Below are 27,770 nucleotides of genomic sequence, written 5' to 3'. Positions count from 1 at the left end.
TGATCACGTTTGTGAATTGAATTTTAATTCTATTAAACAGCGATTCTAATTAGCAAAAATAGGAGGAATATTATCCACAGGCTATAAAAGTAAAGATATATTAAGCACAAATTTACCCTTTATTACCTTACCAATTAAAAAATTAAATGATATGTGAAAATCAGAAGAATATATATACATGATCATCGGAATAATTAATACGTACTGTAATATGTACATACTAACTAGTTGACATTTTTGTTCACTGATATTTGTGGGTGGGGGTTAAAATTTGAAACAGTAAAAAGATAAGCAATCAATAACAAAGAATATGGCACACACAAATTGCAAGTAACACGATACGCGCAAGTGAGAACGGAGTAACAAGTTACGAAGCTTTAAAAATGGGAATGAAGAGAAGATTCTGAAAATTATTTTTTTTGTGATTGAAGATTTCATGGAAGTGTAAACACATTTCATCATAACCCACAGAATGCTAGCTGTCAGTATTATCGCAAATTCAATAAGATCGAGTTTACTCCCTGTGTATGATAGATTGCACTAACAGAAAAGCCCAATAAACAGGTGACTGCTAATTGTTTTTATTGTTTTATGGTTGTGACCTGTGTATGATAGATTGCACTAACAGAAAAGCCCAATAAACAGGTGGCTGCTAATTGTTTTTATTGTTTTATGGTTGTGACCTCCAGAAATCTGACTGAACCACGTGGTACAGTCGGCGACAATCGTAGGGTAATCTCCAGTGCTGCGGTCTCCTGCCCGATTAAACAGCATGTTGTCCCAGTTAAGCAAAGTGAACCCTGGCTATTTTCTTGATTGGGTTCTGTTTTTTAAGATTTGCTCCAAATAAACAGCTGCCCCGATTAACCGGTGACCCAAATAACTGGAATCCACTGTATAATACCTTTATAAATGATCATGAGCAAGACCATAATCTTCGGTAAGCGTACATTCAAAGGCATACAGAAATAAACTTAATTATGATTTTGAAATGAGGTATAGGCCAAACTTTTTTTTCTACTAAAAAAGTTTCAACCTTTCATTTATACCATTAATAACATGTTATAGATCATTGCATGATGTATATTACAAGGCACGTTTGAAAAGTTTTAGGATTACATTCATAAAAAATCTAAATCTCAAGGAAAAAATTTATTATCATTTAATCTTCAGTACACCTCTTTGCACAGTCGTACAGCTTCTGGATGGCTTTGTGAAACTGATCTTGTGGAATCCTTTTTAACTCCCTTGTCATGCTAGTTTAGATCTCTGAAACACTAAAAATGGTGCCACTTCAGCTAATATTTCACTTTGGGGAAGGGAAAGTAATCAGCTGATGCCAAATCCAGTGAATACAGGTTAATCAAGCACCGTAACACCCTTCTATCAAGAAACTGTTTGATGATGATCGTGTTGTTTGAAGGTTTGTTGTTGTGAAGTAAGAACTACTCACTTGAGTCAGCTGCATTTGGCCTAATACGCTGAAATCTTTTCAAAAGTCTATCTATCACTTCTCTGTAAAATTCAGAGTTGACTGTCTGTCCTTTTGGTACAAATTCCTTGTGCACAACTCCTTGTCAATCAAAAAAAAAAAATCACTAACATTGTTTTGGTTTGAGATTTTTGGAACTGGAGTTTCTTCAGTCTTGGCAAATTTTCTCCAACCCATGCAGCTGATGTCTTTTTTGTTTTAGATTCATATGCAAAGCACCAGGATTCATCACCAGTTATGATTGTTTTAAAAAAGTGTGGATCACTGTCTGCCATCCCAGTCAAATCTCAACACACAGCAACTTGTTCCTCCTATTTCACCATCAATACATGTGGTACAAAGTAGGAGCACACTTCTTTTTTTCAAATCTTTGACAACAATCAAATGCACGGTATCCTTAATGATGTGAAACTGGTCTACTATCATTCAGAGGGACAGGTGATGATTGTCCATTAACAGCTGCCAAAAATTTTTTGATGGTCAAGTCCGTACAATACTGGGATGGGCAACCACTCTGTGCATCGTCTTGAACATCTTCCTGCCCTTCACAGAACTGCCAATACCAACAAAAAATGTTGGTTCATGATAGTGCTTTATGCTTATAAACTGCACTCACCACTGCAACTGTTTCAGTCACACTTTTTCTGGTTTTAAAACAAAATTTTATCACCACTCTTTGCTCAGTCCTTGAATCCATGACCATGTGATTTTACTGCACCAACTTAAACACGACTTTCCAGTCGAATGCATTTGTGCACACTGATGAAACTTGGCACAGAACCAGTTCAGACTTGATAGTGAATAGTTTCAAAAGTGGCCAATGTATGGTGCTAGTAGTATCATTTTAAAAAAATCTGCTCTAAAACTTTTTAGATGCAACTTGTATATAAATGTTTTAATATGCATACAGAAATAAACTTAATTATGATTTTTAAATGAAGTATAATTTCAACCTCTCATTTATACCGTTAAACACTTAACAGATAAAAAGTAGATATAAGTTTAGCAAACATTATGTTTATGTGATAATCCTTAAGACTTCTCATTGCAATGCATGATGAGATTATTGTGAAAAACAGACAAATGAGCTGTAAACAGTTACATATATAGTATGATTATACTCACACTGTATGCATGTATGAGCGATGTGTGAAAAGTATGAGATGGTCAAAAAGTAATGAGACTGGAAACACTGCTAGCCTGTAATGACCCTGGTTGATAAGGTGTATACATCATACACCTTATTTTAATGGCAATGGAGGCTTGTTGCTCATATCCGTATTGTGTATTTGTCTGTAGAAGTGTGCATTCATGTACTGATTGGCATGTTGTGAGGAAATAACTGACAGGGAAAACCTCCACTCTTCTACCTCGCTTGCAGCATGCAATCCAGAAAAAGACTAAAGCCTTTGACAAAACAGTGGTTTTTTTCTCCAAGACAGTGCATGACCACATACAGCATATCTAGCAAATGAGGTGCTGTCAGCCATTAATGGAATAACCTCTGTTACAGTCAGGGCCATGTTTACCACTAGGCAAAATAGGCAGGTGCCTAAAGCCTGCTGAAAAGAGGGGCCTGCACAGAGGTATTTGTCATTACTGCATGAAATAAATAAAGCCACTGGCTTCGACTTCTAAATTTAATTAAAAAATATATACCAATAATAATACTTATTGCAACGGCAACGTCATATTTGGACGGTATCTTTTGTTGATACTTTGGTGGTAGGGGGAAACGTATGCAATAGCTCAGCTGTGCACTGTGTATAAGTATACATTGTTTTTCATGAACCACTAGTACAACGTGAGTGGAGACAGGAGGCAGAAGAAAACGTTTGTCTACACAAAGCTTGACGAATACAGTTGCAGTCGAACCGCTATCGGTAAATCAACACACATCAAAGGACCCGAACATTGATGGTAAGAAGTTTTACTTCCAACGCGTGAGAGTTTCTCACACAAATTTTTTGTATGAAAATAATATTTTTTTTCTTTATAATTATAAACGATAAGATGTACTTACATTTTGCTTTTTTGATAATAACTATGTTTTACATTGTAAAATTGTTTAATTTTCTATTTAAACAAAGATATATTTTAAAATATATTTTATGAGAATATTATTGATAAGTTTACAGATGTCAAAATTTTAAATTTCTTAAAATAATTTAATATTGATTTTTTTTAACAAATATCACCCTCGTTCTTGTTTATATAAGAAGGGCCCCGACTTTCGTTTGTATGCCTAGGGCCTGAAAAGCTCTAGACGCAGCCCTGGTTCTTGTTTATATAAGAAGGGTCCCAACTTTTGTTTGTATGCTTAGGGCCCGAAAAGCTCTAGACGTGGCCCTGGTTACAGTGTTAACCTTTTAACTTTGCCTTGTCCAATTTCTGATTCTTAAATGTAAGTTCTGAGAACACTGATATGTCTCTGACATAGAAGTGAAGCAAGCTACTGCTGCTGGTACTCTATAAAAGATGTCTGAAAGTGGCCTATTGCAAGTGTTTGAAAAGTTGGTGGAGAACTGAGAAAAATGTATATCATGTGAAGGATGTTACTTTTAATAGAAAACAGTTCTCAAGCTTGAGGATGTCTTAGATACTGAATAATATAAGTAGCCATGTTACTTTTTAAGTGTCCCTCACATATATACAGAATGGATCGTATGTCGATTTACTGAAAAGAGATGCAATTTACGAGGAAGTAAATTATTGAGAACAGTTGGAGCAATTTATTTATATCTCATAAAATGACATCGTTTATATATAATGTTAATATGGGCATGAAATTGACTTCATGTGATCCTCCCTATATGTATCCCATGCATAGAAACTAATTGCCAATCCAATAATTATTGAACTGACAGTTTGGGCCCTAGATATGGGGTAATTTTGCAACCTATGTAAAAACATTCCTAACTATGCAAAATGTTGTTCAGGTTTTTATTTGATTTTGCATCCACAGAATTCACTAGAAATTTATAAAATAATAACAGTAATAGAAAACAATGAATTGAACTTTAAAACCAAGCATTATGTGTATTTATTTGCTATTATATTCACATTTGCAGCTTGATTAAGTATCCGTTATATTATCTTTTAGTTTAATTATATAAACATTTATTTTTATTTTTCTCACTCTTCTGTTTTTATTCACTATTATAATAGTGCCACTGCCACATTAGGACAAGAAATAATGTTCAAGGATACATTAGCCCTCCAACTGTGTGAAGCAGGAGGTAACTATGTTTATTTGGCTACATAATAAAGTTATACATATGCATAAGATTTTAGCACTGTTATTGAGTTGCTTTAAATGATTTTTAATCCAATATTAAATGACAGATAAACCAGAACAGAGTTTACAAACTACATAGCATATTTGTCAGTTTTTGTGGTTTTCAGTTAAAATTTGCTGAAAATATCTTTCAAATTTAATGAAAAGAAAATTGCACAGTCTATTGTGGTTATGATAAAATATCACTTGGCAGATATTTATTAATTTGTGGTTGCCTACTTCATGAATAAATAGTTCCTATAGCTATGGAGAATGTGCTATTCTGATTTCTTTCATTTCAGGTGGCTTTTGTTCTTGTGAATGGTATGTTTGCAGTTTCTTTTGCATTGCGTAAAGGAGAATATGTGAATGTAATGCCCCTTGCCAAAGCAAGGACCATTAATTGCATTAATTTTGGATCCATGATTTAAATTAGAAAGAGGTTAAAATGTGGAGAATCTTAATATTATAATATGATAAGGTATCATATTAATATCTTAATATCTTAGCATTAGCAAAGGCACATGATGCAAGAAAGAAAACTTATAAAGTATCAGCCAAAAAAAAAAAAAAAAAAACACACCCTTCTCATTTCACCCATCCACTCGCTCAAAATGTTTGTCTAGTTCTGCCTTGAATCTATTTAAGCTATCAACTTCTACGACAGATGGAAGTTTGCTCCAGAAATCAACCACCCGCTGGCTAAAGGCAAACTTCTACAACTGTCTTTCCTCAATTTGAATTTATGCCCTCTCAGGCGATTATTCTGAGCAAGAAGAAGAATCCCATCAGCATTAGCATTAGCATTAGTAGAGGCATTTGATGCAAGAAAGCAAGCTTATGCAGCATCAGCCAAAAAAAAAACCCACTTCCACTTCACCCCTCTGTTCGTTCAAAATACCTGTCCAGCTGAGCCTTAAACTTATTTAGGCTATCAACCTCCACTACAAGGGATGGAAGTCTGTTCCACCAACCAAGCACCCGCTGGCTAAAGGCAAATTTCCGCACGTCTATCCTACATCTGTCTTTCCTCAATTTGAATTTATGCCCTCTCAGGTGATTCTTCTGAGCTAGAGGAAGAATCCCATCAGCATTGAGCATGCTCAAACCATTCAAGGCTTTATACACCTCTATCAGATCACCTCGCTGGTGCCTTGTCTCCAGACACTGTAATTTGCAAAACTTAAGCCTTTCTTCGTAAGAGCACCCCTTTGTTCCATTCACTAATCTTGTTGCCCTTCTCTGTACTTGTTCCGGCAGCTCTACATCCTTCTTGAAATGAGGCCTCCAGACCTGTATACAGTACTCTAGGTGTGGCCTGACCATTGCCTTATACAAGGGAATAATCACTTCCTTCTCCCTGCTGGAAAAATTCCTGTTTATCATTGACAATACTCCATGAGCTACTCTTGCAGCCCGTCTGCACTGATCAGAGAACTTCATATCTGCCTGCACAACCACCCCCAAGTCCCTTTCATTCTCTACCACTGTCAGTGTAGTACCACAGAGTTGATACGTTGCTCTGGGGTTGCTGTTTCCCATGTGTAGCACTTTACATTTGTCAATGTTAAACTTCATTTGCCACCTCTCAGCCCATCTGCTCAACCTTTCCAGATCCTGTTGCAGTAGCATAGTGTCAGTAGTGTCCTTGACAACCCTGCCAACCTTTGTATCGTCTGCAAACTTGGACATTAAGCTTGATATACCATCATCAATATCATTTATAAATACAGAAAACAATAATGGACCCAACACTGAGCCCTGAGGGACTCCACTAATAACATTAGTCCACGATGAGCAGTGTCCATTGATTACCACTCTCTGTCTTCTCCCCCTCAACCACCCCTTTATCCATAGCAGCAATTTGCCTCCAATGTCACACTGCTCCAATTTGTGTAGCAGTCTTCCATGTGCAACAGTATCAAAAGCCTTTCTAAGGTCCAAGTATATAATATCAAAGCTATTCCCTGCATCCAGTTCTTTTGTGACTGCATCATAGTATCCAATCAAATTGGTCAGGCAAGACTTCCCCTTAACAAAACCATGCTGTGTCCGAGCTATAACTGAAGTCTTGTCTAAATGATCCTGCAGTGCTTCTTTAACCAGTGCCTCCATTAATTTTCCTGGAAAAGAAGTTAAGCTCACAGGTCTATAATTACTTGTGTCAGCCTTTGATCCTCCTTTGTGAATTGGGGTCACATTTGCACATTTCCAGTCTATGGGTACATCCCCTGAGTCCAAGGAAGCTCTCATAATTATGGCTAAGGGTTTGCTTACTTCCATTGCTGCCTCCTTTAATATAACTGGATAGATCCCATCCACCCCGGGTGCCTTTCTTGTGTTTATCTTCAACAGTTTCTCCTCCACTTTACTCCCAGTTATTTCAAGATTCTGTAGCTTACTACTAGAGTTGAATACACCTCTGGCATTCCCCTCGCAGAATAACTCCTCATGTGTGAATGTCGATGCAAAATATTCATTTAGTTTGTTAGCTACCTGAGCAGGATCATCAACAGTTGACTAATCAATATCAAGTGGACCAATCTGATTCATCCCCTTCCTTCTAGAGTTTACATAAGTAAAGAACTCTTTGCTGTTTTTCTTTGCATCCCTTACCAAGGATTTCTCGTAATCTGCCTTCGCCTGCCTAACCTCCTTTGTAACTTGGTTGCATATCAACTTGTATCTATCATAGGCTTCTGTGTCGTGTGTTAATTTGTAAGTATCCCATGCATTTTTCTTCTCTGCCATATGCCTCATTAGTTCATCTGACATCCATTTTGGCCTAAACCTTGAACAATATTTCTTAGTTGGTATGTAAATCCTAGTAGCTTCCAAGATAAGTTCTTTGAATGCTTCCCATTTTGAATTTGCTGTTGGTAACATCATCAGTTGGTCCCACTGTATAGAATTTAAATACTGTCTCAGTCCATCGTAGTCGCCTTTACGGAAGCAATAACCCTTCCCTTTACCCCTAATGGTAGTTACCTCTTTGAGTAAATCCCACTTCAGCGCACTGTGATCACTGCCACCTAGTGGTTCATTTATCTGCAGATTCTTAATGCATGAAGAATCACTGCTGATAATCAAATCCAGAGTATTACTCCCTCTAGTTGCCTCCCGAACATGCTGATGTAGAAAACAATCATCCAATAAATCCACAAAAGCCTTGCTAGTGTGTGAGTGACCAACCCACAAATTCCAGTCAATATCTGGGAAATTAAAATCCCCCATTATAAGACTCTCTGATTTACTGGCCCAGTCTATTTCCCTGTACAGTTTCTTATTATACTCATCAGAGTCATTAGGCCTATAGCACACTCCTACTCTCAATTTTGATCTCCCAATGCTTATGTCACACCAAACTGACTCAACACTGCACTGCCCAGCGATGTCGACTGGCTTCACCTCCTTGGTTTTTATGTGTTTCTTAACTAATAGCATAATCCCTCCCCCCTTCCTATCCTGTCTATCCTTTCTGTAGACGTTGTACTCCCCAAATTGCAGTTCTGCATCCCTTATATCTGTGTGACACCACGTCTCTGATATCCCAACAATATCTGCCTTTGATGTTTTGAGCAATACCTCAAATTCATCAAATTTTTTACTAAACTCCTAGCATTGGTGTACACGCAAGTATACCTGCACCTGTTTCTATTCTTAGCTACCCTAACACAACCCATGTGTTTACTTGTACCGCAAAGGCTCCCAGCAGTCTCTGAAATATCATGCATCTTGTTTTTCAGGCTTCTGCTGATTCTAATAGAAGCAGTGCAAGAATCACTTTCACCTCTGCCAGTGGCTACTGTTAATCTATTAGTCCTTGTATCCCCCCAAGCTATCAGTTTTCCAACCCACCTAACACTGCCTCGATAGCATCAGGAAATATTCTTACACAATTTCTATTTAAGTGTATCCCATCCCTGTAGAAGCAGTCTCTCCTGTTAACAAGTACAGTCCAGGCTGAAAAAAATTCTACCCCTTGAGCCTTGCACAATCTTTCCAGGGCCGAATTGATCGACAAGGCTCTCATCATATACTCCCTCCTATCGTGTCTGGGCAGAATTGCAGACACTTTCAAATTCAACCCTAATTCTCGGCTTTTGTTCAACAGTGACCTGTACTTGTTAAGTAATTCTGCCGGTCTCCTACTCTTAATATCATTAGTGCCAACGTGTACAACTATATCACCTTTTGTGCCCTTAAAAGATGATATTCGCTCTACAACGTCATCAACCTTTGCCCCTGGCAGACATTGAGCATTGAGCATGCTCAAACCATTCAAGGCTTTATACACCTCAGTCAGATCACCTCGCAGATGCCTAGTCTCCAGACCTTGTTGCCCTTCTCTGTACTCGTTCCAGCAGCTCTACATGCTTCTTAAAATGAGTCCTCCAAAGCTGTATACAGTATTCATGGTGTGGCCTGACCATTGCCTTATACAAGGGGATAATCACTTCCTTATCCCTGCTAGAAAAATTCCTGTATATCATTCACAAGACATCATGATCTTCTCTTGCAAACTGTCTGCACTGCTCAGAACAATTCATATCTGCCTGCACAATTACCGTCAGGTCCTTTTCACTCTCTACCACTGTCAGTGTAGTACCACATAGCTGATATGCTACTCTGGGGGTTACTGCTTCCCATATGCAGTACTTTACATTTGTCAATGTTAAACATCAGTTGCCACCTCTCAGCCCACCTGCTCAACATTTCTAGATCCTGTTTGAGCAGCGTACTGTCATTAGTGTCATTAACAACTCTGCCGACCTTTGTATCGTCTGCCAACTTGGACATTAAGTCTGATATACCATCATCGATATCATTAATAAATACAGAAAACAACAATGGACCCAGCACTGCACTCTGGGGGACTCCACTAATAACATTAGTCCATGAAGAGCAGTATCCATTGATTACCACTCTCTGTCTTCTTCCACTCAACCATCCCTTTATCCATAGCAGCAATTTCCCTCCATTGCCACACTGCTCCAATTTGTGCAGCAGTCTTCCATGTGCAACAGTATCAGAAGCCTTTCTAAGATCCAAATATATGATATCAAAATTATTCTTTGCATTCAGTTCCTTTGTGACCACATCATCGCAAGACTTCCCGGCAAAGGTAAAGAAAGGCAACACGAGAACGATGAGAAACATCGGATAACTTAAGCAGAAAATTAGTTTCCTGATACAGCACTCTAGCACTGCTCTCTTGGTAAACAGACAGTGGGTGTTATCAGTCTGCAGCAAAGTTGAGAACGATATATTGATTGACAGGTAGGCATGGCAAATGATTTGCTGATTGTTGTGCGAACACAACACATGATAACATTGGTTTAGTATCACTTTATTAGCACTCAGAATCACTAATGGTAACTTGCCCTAATGAATGAACATAATGGTGAAAAAAGGTCAGGTTACTTCCACTTGAATCCGATGGGAGCTTGACCCTCTCCCGAAGTGGAGGGGGTCAACCTAACCTTTTTTTCTTTAGAATTATTTAGAAATACATTTAGAAATACATTCATAAGAAAATAAATTTTTTTATGACTGTATTTTTATTTTTTTGTTCAATAATATGCCCTAATGGTGAAAAAAAGGTCAGGTTAACCGAATCCCACTTGAATCCCATGGTAACTTGAACCCCCTCCCGAAATGGAGGGGGTAACCCAACCATTTTTCTTTAGAATCATGGATGGACTAGCGCATAAATTGTTTATTAACAAAATATTAATTTTTTAATACTGTACTTTTATTTTTAAGGTCAGGCTACGAAATATCATCATCATCAGCCATTTTCAATCCACTGCAGGATGAAGGCCTCTCCAGCAACTTTCCAGTTCCTTCTGTTTTGAGCACTGGCCATTCATTTACTACCCACAAACTCATGAATTTCATCTATCGATCTCTGCCTTTGTCTTATAGGTTTTCTTCTAGCTCCTCTTGGATACCATTCTGTTATTTTCTTAGTCCATCTGTCATCATGTCTTCGAGCTATGTGTCCTGCCCAAGACCATTTTAGTTCTTTAGTTTTGATAAGAATGTCCTTTACTTGAGTTTGTTGCCTAATCCATGTGTTTCTCTTCTTATCTAACAGTCTGATTCCCAATACGATTCGTTCCATTCTTCGCTGTGCAGTTCTCAGCTTCTCTTCCATTCTTTTGGTGAGTGCCCAAGTTTCACTTCCATAAGTCATGATGGGGAGTATACATTGGTTCATTATTTTACGTTTCAGACAAACTGGGATATTGCTCTTCAGTATGTGACTATATTTCCTGAATGCTATCCATCCAAAATTTATTCTTCTCTTGACTTCCAGCCATTTATCATTATTACAGCTAATAACTTGTTCCAGATAAGTATATGACTCCACCTTTTCAATTACTGCTCCTTCAATCATTATTTCCCTTTGCGTGCATACTTGTTCATCATTACTTTTGTTTTAGCCATATTCATCTTTAGTCCAAAATCCTTACTAGCTGTGCATAACTGATTAAGATTTTCCTCTAATTCTTTGGGATCATGGCTTATGATCACAATGTCATCTGCAAATCGTAAATGGTTAATTACTCTCCGTTCACATTGACTCCTTTCTGCGACCAGTCTAATCTTCTGAAAGCTTCCTCAAGAGCAGCAGTAAACAGCTTCAGAAATATTGTGTCTCCTTGTCGAACTCCTTTCTCAATTTTAAATTTCCTACTGTCTTTGTCTAGTCTAATAAAGGAGGTAGCACTCTAATATATTTTCTTCAAAATCATAATATATGGGGTATCAATGCCTTGTCTTTCCAGTGCCCGAAACATTGCCTTATGCTGTATGGAGTCAAATGCCTTTTCATAATCCAGAAATGCAGACATAATGGTGTTTTTTATTCATTTGCTTTCTCCATTAGCTGTGATATTACGTGAAGGTGATCCATAGTTGAGAATCCTGTCCTAAAGCCAGCTTGCTCTTTCGGTTGATTCTCATCAAGTATTCTTTCTAATCTGTTAGTAATGACCCTTGTGAACAACTTGTAGATGTTGGATAAGCTAATTGGTCTATAATTTCCAATTTCTGATTTATCTCCTTTCTTATGCAGCAAAACTATGATTGCATTATTCCATTGCTTAGGCGTCACACCTTTTCTAATGCACTTTGTGAAGAGCCTTGCCAGTTTTTGTGTTATGTCTCTTCCTTCCAATTTTAACAACTCTACAGTAACTTCATCTTCTCCCGGGGCTTTCTGATTCTTCATTTTCTTAAATGCATGTTCTTCCTCATCAGGAAGAATATTGGGTATGTCGTATGTGTTGCTATTTTGCAATCCATCTTCCCCACTGCTGGCATCATTCCCCTGCTCCTTGTATAATTCTCTATAGTAGTCTTCTGCTATTTGAATCATGCCTTCTCTGCTGTTTATAAGTACACCATCACTATTCTTCAGTTTCAGTATCATTTGTCTTTCTGTATTACTGCTCAGGCTGCTGATTTAAATCCTTTGTTTTCCCTTAATGCTTGTTCTACTTTTCTTGTGTTAAATCTTCTTATGTCCTCTCTGAGTCTCTTTCTAATGGCTTTGCATAACTCAGTATACTCAATTTTCTCCCTGTCAGTGTTTTTCTTGCTTTTCATTTGTCGTCTTGGGTTCATCGTGACAAGTGTTTCTTGACTAATTTTTTCTTCTTTGAATTTCTTTTTCCCTATAGGTTTCTTGGGCTTTATCACTTTCAAAAAGTTGTAATATTCCTCGTCAATATCTTGGTCCTCAGCAGTCTGCAGAAGCTCATACTTGTTCTTAAGTTCCAGTACATACTGCTTTTTCTCCTCTTCTGTTTCTCAAAGACCTTCGTATTATTTACTCGAGTCAGTTTTTTCCTTTCCTTTCCTACATCTATATCAAGTGTTCATCTTACCATTCTGTGATCGCTTCCAACATTTACTTTATTCAGGACGGTAACATCATTCACAATATATCTTCTATTAGTGAGGATGAAGTCGTATTCATTAGTAGTTAATCCATTTGGACTCTTCCATGTCCACTTTCTGTTCACCCTTTTCTTGAAAAAAGTGTTCATTACTGACAGTCCTTGAGATTCTGCAAATTCCACAAGTCTTTCACCTCTTTCATTTCTTTCACCAATTCCACAATTTCCTATAGTTCCTCTTTCTGCGCTGTTTTGCCTTTTTCCAACCTTAGCATTGAAGTCTTCCATAATAATAGTGTAGTGGGTTTTCTGCTCATCTAGAAGACTCTCAATTTCGATGTACGTTTATTCAACCTCTTCATCATCATGGCTTGATGTTGGTGCATAAATCATTATAATCTTTAGCTTGTATCTCTTAGAAATCTTGAGTATTAGTCTTGACACTCTTGGTGATGTACTTTTGAATTCCAAAAATGTTGTTTTTAAAATCTTTATGGACCAGAAACCCAACTCCACCTTCACTCCTTTCACTGTTTCTATTGGTGTACAGCAGATTTCCACTTGATAATCTTTCAGCCAAACCGATGATATTCCAATTTACATTTTCTAATTCCTTTTCCAGCTCTAATATCCTGTCTTCACTGATGAGTGTTCTTACGTTATAACAGGCCAAGTTCAGTTTCCGTGCATGGCAGCCTGGTCCTACCCAGAGATTCTTAGCACCCTCTGCTTCCACTCTGATCCTCTCGCTGCCGTAAGAGGGAGAGTGGAAGCTGCTGGGGACTGAGGGCCATTTGTTTCGTCGTGCTTTCATATGCTGGAGGGTTTGGTCTTTTCCTCTTCACGCTGACCAGGCGTCTTGAAGAGAACCACTCTACACGTTCGTTGCCACCTAAGTGACGTAACAGGGCTTACCATCGAGAAGGTGTGCATGAGTGGATTTTAGGGAGGCAGGCCAACCGGACTTCTCCTAAATCTTCTGTAATGGAGAGATATTGGATCCATCAGTGTTTTAGGCTGAGTGTCTGATAACACACAGGATAACTGTTCCCCTCTAAGCCCCTATGAAATATAATAAAACCTAAATCAACAGTATAGTAAAAACACTCATGAACTCCAAAAATCTCCATTTAATAATGAGAAAAAAAACATAATAAAGCACATAAAAATGAACAGAACAAAACTTTTATTAATTTAGTTTTCATCAAAAAATCAACCAACGTTTTATTTTCCTTACAAATTTCTTCCATCTTTAAAAGATTCATCGCTACTATTACTTGTTTACTGTTCATCACAAAACTATTATGCACCATTCTTGACTCATAAATACACATTATAATGCCAACCAATGACTACACGGTGTCATGTCCTCTGTCGCACCCACCACCAATCATTTCATTGTTTGCCACGTGTACCTGTCAATCAATATATCCTTCTTGATTTTGGCTCCAGACCGATAACACCTACCGTCTGTTTACCGAGCGAGCAGAGCTAGAGTCTGGTCCGACTTCCCCTTAACAAACCCATGCTGTGTCCAAACTATAACTGAAGTCTTGTCTAGATGATCCTGCAATGCTTCTTTAACCAGTGCCTTGTTAATTACATAATGAAATCCCTTATTATGTTAACATAATAAGGGATTTCATATAGTAATACGTTATCAGTTACTTAGATTTTAAAGTTCCAAAAATGAAATATCTCAGTATTTTGTAGTTTGTGCCGATATGATGATTACATAATATATGTCCAAAATATTCAATAGCTGATTTTTTTAAATAATATTAATATGATTTATTTTGTGTACATAAAGAAAATGAAATTCTTCCCTACTTCATTACAAATTCTTGCATATTCATTCCTACCATGGCATGCTCAGCACAGGTAAGATCCTTAGATATATAACGGAATGACTTCAGTATACAAGGTAGAAAGAGATAATTAATGTTTGCTCACCAAAATGGGCTACAATTAGAAGTGGAGTTCTTCAGAGTGTTTGGACCATTCCTGTTTCTGATTGTATTTAAATGATGTTGATTAAGGTGCATGTTAAAATCTGATGATAATGTGAAAATTGAGAAAGTGGTTAATGATCATCATCAAGTAGCACTGCTTCAAGATGACTTCAGTAAGCCTCAAGGATGGTCAGGTAAGTGAAATTATGCAAAAAATTCAATGTTTTCCATGCATTTTTTTTATGTAATAATGCAAAATGCTATTCTAATGTTAAAAAATGTAAGGGTTTACACTTGGGAAATAATAACCTAAATTTACTTATATACATGGAATGATTGAATTAAAAATGGTAGAGGAAAAAGGTTATGATATAGCTAAACAGAATGATATAGGTATGATATAAGTAGGATGTTATTATATAGGAAAGTTCTTTGTGCAGTGCAGTCAAGCAGTAAAGGGGGGGGGGGTCCGTGGTGTTCCCTTGATAATTTATTGTTGTTTGTAGTAATAGGGAGGTTATCATTCCACTTTTTAAGGTAATTGTGAGATCCTCACATGACATACTATGTCCAGGTAAAGAGGCCATACCATAAAAAAAGACATAAAGCTTCTTGAAAAGGTTCAAAGATGGAAAATGCCAGTTGTTGAGATTAGTGAATGGTCATCCACATGAGGAGTGATTTTGTATACCTAAGCTACAGACCTAGGTAACTAGGCAGGTACCTTAGAGGAGATGTGATTGAGGTTTATAAGACCCAGAGAGGGAGAAGTAAAATGAATGAAAGTAAAATTTTTATATTAAGTGACACTAGAATTAAAGCATAATCTAAGACTAAAGGAGAAGAGCCATAGACTGGATTGTAATGTTTTCCTTTAGCCAGCAAATTGTTAATGGTTGGAATGAATTGCCTCTGTGGATAGTTGGGGTCAGTGGCTTTGGAAAATTCAAAGGCTTTCTGCATAGGTACCTATTGAAAAGTGGAAACATATAGTGGTGTTTTTTTTTTTTTTAATGTTTTTGGCTAGTACAGCAAAAGCCTCTGGCTTCCTTGCATTGCACTGCATTGTATTGTTAATACTAATACTAATTCAAGTTAATGGAGTGCCTTATTTATGTCTTAGATTATTCAGTTGGTTTTTGTTTCCACATGACACTATGCTTCCAACTCATGTATTAATAATCTTGGTAAAACACCTCCCACCATTCCCAACATGCTCCATTCAATGCCTCCTGTGGTCTTCCGTCAAAAGAATGTCAGAAGGATTTTGACGAATCTTGATGCTAAGAAAGCTCCAGGTCCTGATGGTATTTCTCCACTTGTTCTCAAAACCTGTGCTCCTGAACTTACTCCTGTTCTTTGCCACCTTTTTTCACTTTCTTATTCAAAAAGTGTTTTTCCTTCTGCTTGGAAATTTGCTCATATCCAGCCAATTCCTAAAAAGGGTGACAAATTCCTCCCATCCAATTATCATCGCATTGAAATTCTACTCTTTCTAAATTAATGGAGAAATCAATTAACTGCCAACTCTTAAACTACCTAGAAACCTTCCGTCTGATCAACGATCACCAGTATGGATTCCGTTAGTGTCTATCCACTGGTGATATTCTGGCTTATGTTACCCATTTATGGACAAATTCAGTGGAAAAGTTCGGTGAAACACAAGTAGTTGCTCTTGACATCTCAAAGGCTTTCGATCGTGTTTGGCATAAAGGTCTTCAAACAAGCTTCCATCTTATGGTTTGCCAACTGTTTTTTTTAATTGGTTATTCAGTTTTCTCTCTGATCACTCACTGAGGGTGATGGTAGATGGATCTCTGTCTTCTAACTTCTCCACTAATGTTGGTGTCCCCCAAGGTTCACTTCTTTCTCCCACTCTTTTCCTCTTGTATATTAATGATCTTCTTCCCTTGACTGGAAATTCTATCCATAGTTATACCGATGATAGCACATTGCATTCCATTTCCATTTTGAGAAACCTTGCCCTGCTCAATCAGCTTCAACTTCTTGAATACCCACTATCAATTCATTGAATGCCTATCTCCAGGTAATTCTCCAGTGGGGCAAAGACAACTTAGTTGATTTCAATCCTTCTAAAACTCAGTCTTGTCTTATATCTCACAAAAAGGATTCTTCTGCTCCTATGCTTATCTTTGGTAACACTCCGATTTCTAGGCAAGATGATATATCTCTTTTGGGGATTACCCTGACTTCTAATCTCTCTCTCTCTCTTGGCACAAGCACATTACAAATATTGCTTCCTCTGCATCTAAAAAACTTCATTTTCTCTTTTGCTCTTGGCGTTACTTTTCTTCCAAACAGCTGTTGACTCTGTACACATCACAAATCCGCCCTGCCATGGAATATTGTTCCCAATCTGGGGTGGTGTCCCCAAAACCTCTCTCAACCTTCTAGATTCCATTTAGAAGAGGGCAGTTAGGTTAATTAATGACTCATCTCTAACAGAGTCTCTTCACTCGCTGTCTCATAGACGTACTGTTTTTGCTGCATGCCTTTTCTACAGATACTTCGATGGGCACTGTTCTTCTGAATCGGCTTCTATAATTCTTGCCCTCTCTTTCAAAACACTCTGAACTCGTGCCGCCAACATCCATTTACTGTCCAACTTCAAACTCAGAGAACCAACTTTTTATCTTGCTCGTTTATTCATTCCACTGCCGTTTTCTGGAACAACTTTCCTGAAAGTTACAGTCTACAGAAGTTCAAGTCCAATGTCAACAAATATCTTCTTTTGTCTTCTCAATCTCCAACCCAAGCACGGTACTAAGTACTATAGGTTCTAATACCTCTCGTGTTTGGGGTCCTCATAAAAAAAAAAAAAAAAAAAAAAAAAGATATAACCTTTCAGAATCTCTCTGCAAAAACCACAAATCCACAAACTGTAAGAGTGAGAACTTAATTGGCTTTAGCAGATTAAATATATATTAATATATTAATTTTCCACCAAGTAAAGGTACTGTTCCTGGTCTGTGGGAGAGGTATTCTGTGTTAAAGCAAATTAGAAGTAATAGCAATTTAAGTAACATTTTTATGAGATTTGTACGAAGAAAAGAAAATCAAAATTTTTGCATTTAATGTGATAAAATTATATGATGTGTTTGGATGGGTAGTAAGTATTAGTATGTATTATCATGGTGACTAAATGAGTGGAAATTAATTGAAAGCATATTTTTAAAGGTGTTAAATTATTGTGTCAAACAAAACAGGCAATTATTGCTATGTATTCCAAACTTAAATCTGAAAGAACTGGAGTCAATAAATACACTTACAAGCTGCAGCATGAACAGATTAACTACAGTTTCTAATGGATTTTCCAGAGAATACAGCTGAAATGAACCACTAGAATGTTAACCTTGCCGCCAAGTGCACTTAACAGCAGCAAAGGATACAAAAGTATATATATATAAGGTTGGTGTAATAAAACGAGGGAAAAAGAGCTAACAGATGGTTGTGTAAAAAACACAAAGTACCATAACTCATAGAAAAATGACATGTGTACTAGGTCTATGGTGGCGCCCAGAAATATTGTATCTCCACCTAATATGACTGTGCTGATATACTGTAAACTGGGCCTGATGTGTGAATTAGTGTGTGTTTATGATGTGTTATTGAATGCACTGTACTGTACTGTACTGTACTGTAGTGTGTGTGTGTGTGTGTGTGTGTTATTTATGTCAGGCCTCTTTGCCACCAGGTAGCAGCCAGGGAATCACCTGGACAACTGCTGCCCTGTGCCCGTCCACAAGCACGAGGAGCCGAGCCTGTATCCAATCTCAAACAGCATCCACTGGAGGTAGTGCTAAACCAGTGGATGCTTACCCCTTATGCACGGGTTGCCCAGATCTGTGCAAAAAAAAAAAAAAAAACAACAATAAAAAACTTATGTATTGTAAACTGACTATGTCTTCCACTATATATAATCTAACTTATTAAGATTGCTGCCTAAGTAAGTTCACAATTGTTCTCCTTTTCGAAAAAACAATGGCCGCAAAATTCTGCAAGGAGTTGAAATTTTCCCGAGAATCCAAAAGGACATATACGTTATTCTCATTCAAATTTGGTACATCATTATACAGCAAGGCATGGGCCTCTTCTTGATGGGTTGCATATAAAAGAATATGCAACCAGTTCTCCGGTTCTCCACAAATACAAAAAGGGTCAGTTTCTAAATTCAGTTGACAAAGTTTTACTTTGAATGAGCCATGTACAGTAAGAATAAATGAGGTTGTCATTCTAGGGGAAAACCAAGCATTATTTTTATTCATATTGAAATTTACATCCTTAATAAAAAGATGAGTGACTCTGCCTGTTTCACTTATGTTCCACTTACTCTGCCATGCTGATATGAATTTGTTCAAAATGTTTAGTTTTTCAGTCTTAAATGGAATTACTGGATTTCCAGAATAGATTTCCAGTTAGATAGAGACTTTCCTTTCTTTAACCAATATCATATACCTCGGTAGGCTACAAACATATCCAGTGGGATAGTTCCAGCCAACACCTGTAAGGCATTGTTTGACACTGTTCTTGTAACTCTATTTGTGGCCAGTTGACTGGCCACAAATAGCACATAGACTGGCCATATAGAAAGACTGAAGTAATAGATGAAGAAATAAGTAGAAGGATACAAGTGGGTGGGAATTTCTATAGGCAGACAAAAGATCTGATCTGGAACAGGAACATACCACTGAAGTAAGAAGGCTATATATCAGGCCTATTACATACCAATTCTGACATATGCATCTGAAACTTGGACTATGAGGAAAAAGGATGAAAGCAGAATTCAGGGGGCAGAAATGAGATTTGTGAGGAGAATAGCCAGAAAGAAAAGATGTGACAAAATCAGGAATGATGTGATTAGGGAGAGAATTCAGGTTGAAAAACTCTAGAATAGGATTGAAAGGTCCTGTTTGATATGGTTTGGGCATGTCAAGAGGATGAACGAGAGGTGTTTGCCAAGAAGAATGTTAGATTTACAATTAAGGGACAAAAGACCAAGGGGGAAGACCAAGAATGAGATGGCAGGACATGATAAAGACCGATGTCATTAAGAGAGAGGAAATTGGAGTGAAATCAACGACGGAGAGAAGTACACGAACAGGGCATAGTGGCGAGGCTTCATACGGCGACCCGTGGAATAGCGGAACGATGATAGATGATGACAATGATGAACATAGAATGCTGTACAGAGATCAACTTAGTTCTCATTTTAACATTGACAACACGATTTGCCCAAACTCCAGAAGCATATGTCATAATTGGGAGGAAAACTGCAGAGTAGTATAAACTCAGAGTTCTTTTATTCAATCCCCACTCTGATCTTGAAATACTGAAAAGAGCAGCTGTAAAATTTTTGGTTTTCTTTGCAAGATTACAAACATGTGTGTATGAAAGTTTAGCTTATCGTTTAGGATGATTCCAAGATATTTCAAATTCTGTACATATGGAACTAATTTATTTGAAATAAAAATTCTAAGTGGCCTTTGATAATCAAACTTATCCTTAAAAATCATGAATTTGGTTTTGGAAGTTGATATTTTAAATTTATTAACTGTTGCCCATTCCAGGAGATCATTCAATACCTGATTAGCTCCATCCTCCAATATATTCCTAGACCTACCAGGTTTACAGACTACTAAGTCATCAGCATATGCTATCTTAAAACCAAACTCAGTGTCTTTTGTAAGCCCTTGATCCAGCACTGCATTCCATAACAAGGAACCAAGAACTGATCCTTGCAGACATCCTCTAAAGATACTTCTTGAATAGGATTGAGTTTGTCCTTTAACCATAATATGCCTGTCTTTGAAATATGATCTTATCACACTCAGCCATTCTTAGAGACCCTAGGGCACTTTCCCACCATACGGTGTCAAAAGCCCCCTCAAAGTCCATGAAAATAGCTATTTCATACACTGAGTAGAAAAAGGACAGAAAGGAAGAGAAGTATTGAAGGTGGATGTTAGGGAAAGAATGTGAAAAAACCTAAATGATAAATTGAATTATAAGAAATTAATGGCTGAATCAAGAAAGCGAATTAGAAGGAAGCTATAAAAGGAAAACTGATTATATTAATTGCAAAAAAAAATAGCAAGCATTAAATATAAGGTGGGAAAATATTTTGATGATTTAAAAATAAGGGGAAGAAAAATAAGAGTTAAAATACAGTCCAGTCCGGTTATTTGGGGCACATCAGGACTAGTGCATTCTGGCCCGATTAAGCGGCTGCCCCAACTATCCGAAGTTTCACATAAATACAGTAAACCCCCGCTATTCGCGGGGGTTACGTTCTTGAGAAATGTCGCGAATACTGAGTTATGGCTCCCATAGTAATAAAGGGGTTCCGTTCCAAAGTATGAAATATATAAGAAAAACTAGTCTAAAATTTTGTATATGTACCTTCATAATATGACAATGTACATAGACAGTACATAGTGAAATGCAAGCATATGGCATCGAAATGAAAATAAGAAACAGTTTAATATTAAATGTAATATTTATTAGAAATTTCAAACCAGCGCCTTTGCTAGCTAAAAAACATCCCGCCATGCTATCAACAGTTTTGCTAAAGTGTTGATAAAGGAGTTTTGCCTTTTCATGAATGATGAGTGAACTTAACGGAAGTTTATTTTGAGTTTGGTATTCTATCCACAGATTTAAAGCTTTTTCCATTTTTTCTAATTTAACATCACGAATTACAGAGCAAATTTTTGAAGCAATTAGCGCGTTTTCACGGACACTACGGCAGATTTTTTCTTCCGATTTCTTGATTGATTGTGCCGTTGACTCATTGATTTTATAAAGTTTTGCCACTGAGGAGACACTTTCACCATTAGAAATTTTATCTAATAACTCAATTTTATTGGCTAATGTCATCAACTTCTTTGATCTTTCACATTTCCCTTGTTATTCGTAGCCATATTGTGGACAAGGAAGAACTTGTCCACAATAAAGTCACTTTCTTCCATTAACACGCTCGAAAAAGTCTGTTTTACACTGCAAAACGCTAGATTTATCACTTTTGTAAGCATATAAATTAAAAGCAAACAACGAAACCTTCCGTGACAAGCGCATAACACACACACACTGAACAAGGATTAGCGGGAAACATCCAAGCCGGGATTTTGTCACCCTTCTCCCCCCACCCACTGAGCGCTGTTTTGAACGGGAAAGATAATTTTAGCCATGCCCATGTTTTTTATGGCGGAAAATTCGGTGCTTTAAAATTCACATTTTTTTTTTTTTGGTTTCATTTTATATTAAATCAGCGACCGCAAATACAGATACCGCGAGTAGCGGGGGTTTACTGTAGTTAAAAATACAATGTAAACCCCCCTTTACAATTGGTTCACTGTACAATCAAATCACATTACGATGAAGTCACCATAGTAAAGTACCGTTCACGATACGATGTGCAGTAAGAGCCGGTCATTGTGATCACGTTTTTGAATTGAATTTTAATTCTATTAAACAGCGATTCTAATTAGCGAAAATAGGAGGAATATTATCCACAGGCTATAAAAGCAAAGATATATTAAGCACAAATTTACCTTTTATTTCCTTACCAATTAAAAAATTAAATGATACGTGAAAATCGGAAGAATATATGTGATAATCGGAATAATTAATACGTACTGTAATATGTACATACGAACTGGTTGACATTTCTGTTCACTGACATTTGTGGGTGGGAGTTAAAATTTAAAACAGTAAAAAGATAAGCAATCAATAACAAAGAACACGGCACACAAAAATTGCAAGTAACACAATATGCGCAAGTGAAAACGGAGTAATGAGTTACAAAGCTTTAAAAATAGGGATGAAGAGAAGATCTGAAAATTAACTTTTTTATATGATTGAAGATTTCATGGAGGTGTAAACACATTTCACCGTAATAACTCACAGAATTCCATCTGTCGGTGTTATCGCAAATTCAGTAAGATCGAGTTTACTGTCCGTTTATGATAGATTTCACTAACAGAAAAGCCCAATAAACAGGTGACTGCTAATTGCTTTTATTGTTTTATGGTTGTGACCTCTAGAATTTCGACTGAACCATGTGGTACCATCGGAGACAATCGTAGGGTAATCTCGAGTGCTGCGGTCTCCTTCCCCGATTAAACGGCATGCTGTCTCAATTAAGCGAAGTAAACCCTGGCTATTTTCTCGATTAGTTTCTGTTTTTTAAGATTTGCCCCAAATAAATGGCTGCCCTTATTAACTGGTGGCCCAAATAACCGGAATCCACTGTATTTGAATATTTGATCCATGCTGAAAAAGATTGATCATAATGCAGGTATTTCATCAGAGGACTACACTCGATCATTTATCAATAAATGCATGCTTACATATGGTCATGGAAGAAAAATATCTCAGGTAGATTGCACATCTGTAGGATGACATGAAACAAGCCGTTTGTGGCATCCACCACTGTTCCAGTCTAAGGAAACTGCAGAATGTAATCAAGTTTGCATAGAGTGGTATTCATGGAAAATGCTTTTGGCACTTCATGCATCCATATTCCAATGACTTCAGAATGAAGATATTCTCAAGGCTAAAGAAAGTTCCACTTGCTATTAGACCGATGTTCTTAATAAACTGGCTACTCAGTGTATTTTATTATAACAGTAACTATACTTTAAATTACATAATTTGTTTAGGGCAGTGGTCTCAGGTTATGAAGAAGTTAACTAATATATAGATTTGTGCTATAGCATCATGTTTATACATAGCCAACTACTAAGTAGTTACAAAATTGTCATCATTTAAGTATATCTCATATGGTGAATGCCTTCACAATGAGTTGCCATAGTATTGCACTACCTCGAATAAGTAATGCTTCTCTCCACAGGTATAACTTCGCAATATGAGAGCTGCCTGATGGTGTACAGTAATGGAAATACATAATTTGTTTAGGGCAATAGCCTCAGGTTATGAAGAAGTTAACTAATGTATAGGTTTGTGCTATAGCATCATGTTTATATGTAGCCAACTATTTCCACACATCTATTCTAAGTAGTTACAAAATTGGCATAATTTAAATATATCTCATATTGTGAAGGCCTTCACAATGAGGCCGTAGTATTGCACTACCTTGAATAAGTAAGATGTCTCTAATAGAGAAGACTGTGAAGGTATTCACAATATGAAATATACTTAAATGATGCCAATTTTGTAACTACTTAGTAGTTAGCTATGTATAAACATGGTGCTATACATAAACCTATACGTTAGTTAACTTCTTCGTAACCTGAGGTCATTGCCCTAAACAAATTATGTAATTTTCCATTACTGTACACCATCAGGCATCTCTCATATTGTGGAGTTATACTTCGCAACTGTCATCATTGCAACACCAGGGTACCTGCCCACCCACCGATGAAGAGCCAATAAGCTCTGAAATGGTGCCTTCTGGGTGGTGGTTGTTGTTGTTATTTTGGTTTTTAGGAGCAACTAAAGCCATATTCCTCCGGGGATATGCGGTGGTCATTCCCTGACCTTGCCGCATCCTCTGTATTTGGTGGCCATGGGCTCGAACCCTGGTCTAATCAAGAAGTGCTGTTCCTGCCCACCTGGCTACAGAGGCACCCCCTGGGTGGTGGTATCTGTCGAGAATAAGTAACAGTAGTCTTCTCTAGTAGAGAAGCATTACTTATTCTAGGTGGTGCAATACCATGGAAACTTGCAGTGAAGGCATTCGCAATATGAGATGTACTTAAATGATGCCGATTTTGTAACTACTTAGTAGCTGGCTACGTATAAACATGATGCTATAGCACAAACTTATATGTTAGCTATACTTTAAATGTGTTGACCATTGAGAGATTTAGATGTTTATTAATGCTATTACTCTATAAATAACCTTTATTATTTTTCAAATTTATACTTGTTTGTGTTTTTTCAGAAGAAAGAAAAGATGATTTACAAACAATGTTGGCAGGACTTCATAAATCAGGTTTAGTTTTTAGAGAAGATTTTGAAGTTCAAGATAAACTTGATTTTTCTCTTTGGTCTTCCTTATCAAATCCCAAAGTTGGGGAACATTGTGGTAGTGTACTGCATGGAAAGGCAGCTTTTTTTTGCAGTCCACATTCACGAACTTTAGTGAGTATATATATTTTGTTATTAAAAGAAAATTTTTATGACTAAGATGAAGTTCATGCAAAAAATTTCTTTCCATATTTTAATTGTATGGTATCTCTATATATTTATGAATTGTTTCTTCATGAACACCATTATTTTTTGTATGATAATGAATGATTTCATTCTCTGTACATTAATATTTTAGGATAAATTATCAGTTTAATAATAATAATAATTCATTATTAATTAATTATAATATATCATTAAGTGTTCACCTAATGCTCAGTTAACATACACAGTGCATTCTTGGAAAACTGTTTGTTAATTGAATGCTTGCTAACCAAACATTAATTAACATTAGCATTAGTAGAGGTTTACAATGCAAGAAAGCAAGTTTATGCAGCATTGGCCAAAAAAAAAAAAAAAAAACCTCCATTCATTCCAAATGCCTGTCCAGCTCAGCCTTAAATTTGTTTAGGCTATCAACTTCCACAGCAAAGATGGAAGTCTGTTCCACCAATCAACCACCTGCTAGCTAAAGGCAAATTTTTGCACCTCTGTTCTACAACTGTCTTTCCTTAATTTGAATCTATTCCCCCTCAGGTTCTTAATCTGAGCAAGAGGAAGGGTCCCATCAGCATTCAGCTTGCTCAAACCATTCGAGGCCTTATACACCTCAATTAGATCATTTCGCAGGTGCCTAGTCTTTGCCTAGTCTCCAGATGCTGCAATTTGCAGAACTTAAGCCTTTCTTGGTAATAGCAACCCTTTGTTCCACTCACCAATCTTGTTGCCCTCCTCTGTACTCATTACAGCAGCTCTTGATCCTTCTTAAAATGAGGCCTCTAGAACTGTATGCAGGTCTAGAGGCCTCATAAGGAGTTGATTATCCCCTTGCCTTATGCAAGGGGATAATCAACTCCTTATCCATTCTAGAAAAACTCTTGTATATCAAAGACAAGACACCATGCACTACTCTTGCAACCTATCTGCACTGCCCAGAAAACTTCATATCTGACTGCACAATTGCCCCCAGGTTTTTTTCACTTTCCACTTCCAAGAGAAACATGCCACACAGTTTGTATGTTTCTCTTGGGCTATTGCTACCCATATGCAGTACTTTGTATTTGTCACTGTTAAGCTTCAGTTGCCACTTCTCAGCCCATTTGCCCAACTTACCAATATAAAATTATAAACTTATGTAACTTGCCAAGAGATGTTCCCAAAAATCTGCAAATAATCAGATTTTTTTAAAATGAAAATTGAGTAAATACAATTATTGTACATACCTGATAAAGTAATCCTGTTTGAAAAATTTATTCAAAGGAAGCTGATGGGTTTCCTTCTTCTTTTCATCATGAAGAATATAACAGTAAACAGTGGCATCACAAAAGTCCCTGAGAACATTACTGCTTCTTTCAACATTGGTACTGTAATTCTCCGTGACTCCTATCGTCTCTTCCACCTTCACCTTGTACAAGTGGTACTAGAGATTTCATTTCATGACTGACAATTTGGCTGATTTGCCTGCAACTCAGACAAATTGTTGCTCAAGAGATCTCTATAAGACCCTAGCAAGTCATTCACATCTTGTATCCACTTCCAGGATAAGGTCTAACATTTTCTTGTAACATTTTCTTGCATAATTTGAATATCTTTTTAGTCAGAGACAAACTACAGGGAAAGTTTTCTCCAACGAAATGGTATCAGTATGGAATGTACATATCATTGGATGTACAGTAACAGAGAATTAGGTTTAATAGTGATTTATTATTATTAAATTTATTTTCTTGTTTCAGTTGGTATGGATATTTTAACAAATACAGAGAGTTATTTTGAAGACTGTGTTGGAGTGTGGTCAATGCACTAGCAGTGTGTGGTGCATTACTGATGCCCATAAGCTCTGATGCTTCCATACACCAGAAGAGATTCCAGGCCACATGTTGCAGTCATTCCCTGGATACGTTAGCCACTGTGACTTTAAGGTTTTTCTAGAGGTCTCTGTGTAAGGATTTATTCTGTGTAAAATCATAGGAGTGATGTCTGGGAACAAGGTGTTCCCAGGATCAATGACTTATCACTTTTCATTGACACACTTCTCAGTGTCTGCATATAATAATTGGCCAGCCAAGTAGCAATACCTGACTCACATATCAGTCTGAGTTAATCCTTATTTGATTTTTATTTTCATGTCTTTTGTATGGTTCTTTTCATGTCTAAACATCCAGGCTTTAGTAATTACATTATTGAGGCAGGAGTGGGATGAAACAGGCTAAGGCAGATTATGGATAGAATTTGACAGAGGTCAGAGAAAAGATAGTATTCTTTGCATTTATTAACATCAAAAGATGAGAAATGAATCATATTGACCTACTGTGGTGGGTAGCTGAATCAGTATTGTCACTTTCCAGTATATGGCCAATGATTTGTGAGATAAATTAATAATAAATAAATTTATCCCAAATTAATTAATTTATTCATTTAATAAATAAATTAAATGGTAGTATACTACTGCAAGAGGATCCGGAAAAGTTGAACAGATGGGCTGAGAGGTGTCAGTTGAAGTTTAACATTGAGTATACTACTGCAACAGGATCCGGAAAAGTTGAACAGATGGGCTGAGAGGTGTCAGTTGAAGTTTAACATTGGCAAATGTAAAGTACTGCATGTGGTATGGGTAGCAGTAACTCCAGAGTAATGTACCAACTGGGTGGTATTGCACTCAGGATAGTGGGGAATGAAAAGGACCTGGGGGTAATCATGCAGTCAGATAGAAAGTTTTCTGAGCAGTGCAGATAGGTTGCAAGAGCAGCTCGTGGTGTCTTGTCTATGACATACAGGAATTTTGCTAGCAGGGATAAGGAGTTGATTATCCCCTTGTATAAGGCAATGATCAGGCCACACCTTGAGTACTGCATACAGGTCTAGAGGCCTCATTTTAGGAAGGATGCAAGAGCTGCTGTAACGAGTGCAGAGGGCAACGAGATTGGTGAGTGGAACAAAGGGTTGATGTTACCAAGTAAGGCTTAAGTTCT

The 27,770-nt window shown here is 37.1% G+C and overlaps 1 protein-coding gene across 2 annotated transcripts in view; it reads left to right on the top strand.

Annotated features, from left to right (window-relative positions):
• LOC150086817 (reelin-like) overlaps positions 1-27,770 on the top strand; it is a 1,004,591-nt gene that overhangs the window by 41,784 nt on the left and 935,037 nt on the right. For both annotated transcript variants that reach the window (XM_090372773.1, XM_090372772.1), the window contains exons 3-4: positions 4,661-4,731; positions 24,557-24,756. In XM_090372773.1, the coding sequence (XP_090228899.1) occupies positions 4,661-4,731; positions 24,557-24,756 (271 nt within the window). The remainder of the gene's footprint in view (positions 1-4,660; positions 4,732-24,556; positions 24,757-27,770) is intronic.

The sequence above is a fragment of the Mastigoproctus giganteus genome, chromosome 4 (genome assembly GCF_048544385.1).
Source record: "Mastigoproctus giganteus isolate SK-2022 chromosome 4, ASM4854438v1, whole genome shotgun sequence".
In the NCBI taxonomy this organism is placed as follows: domain Eukaryota; kingdom Metazoa; phylum Arthropoda; class Arachnida; order Uropygi; family Thelyphonidae; genus Mastigoproctus; species Mastigoproctus giganteus.
The sequence above is the reverse complement of the archived record's forward strand: the minus strand, read 5'-3'. Positions and strand labels throughout refer to the sequence as shown.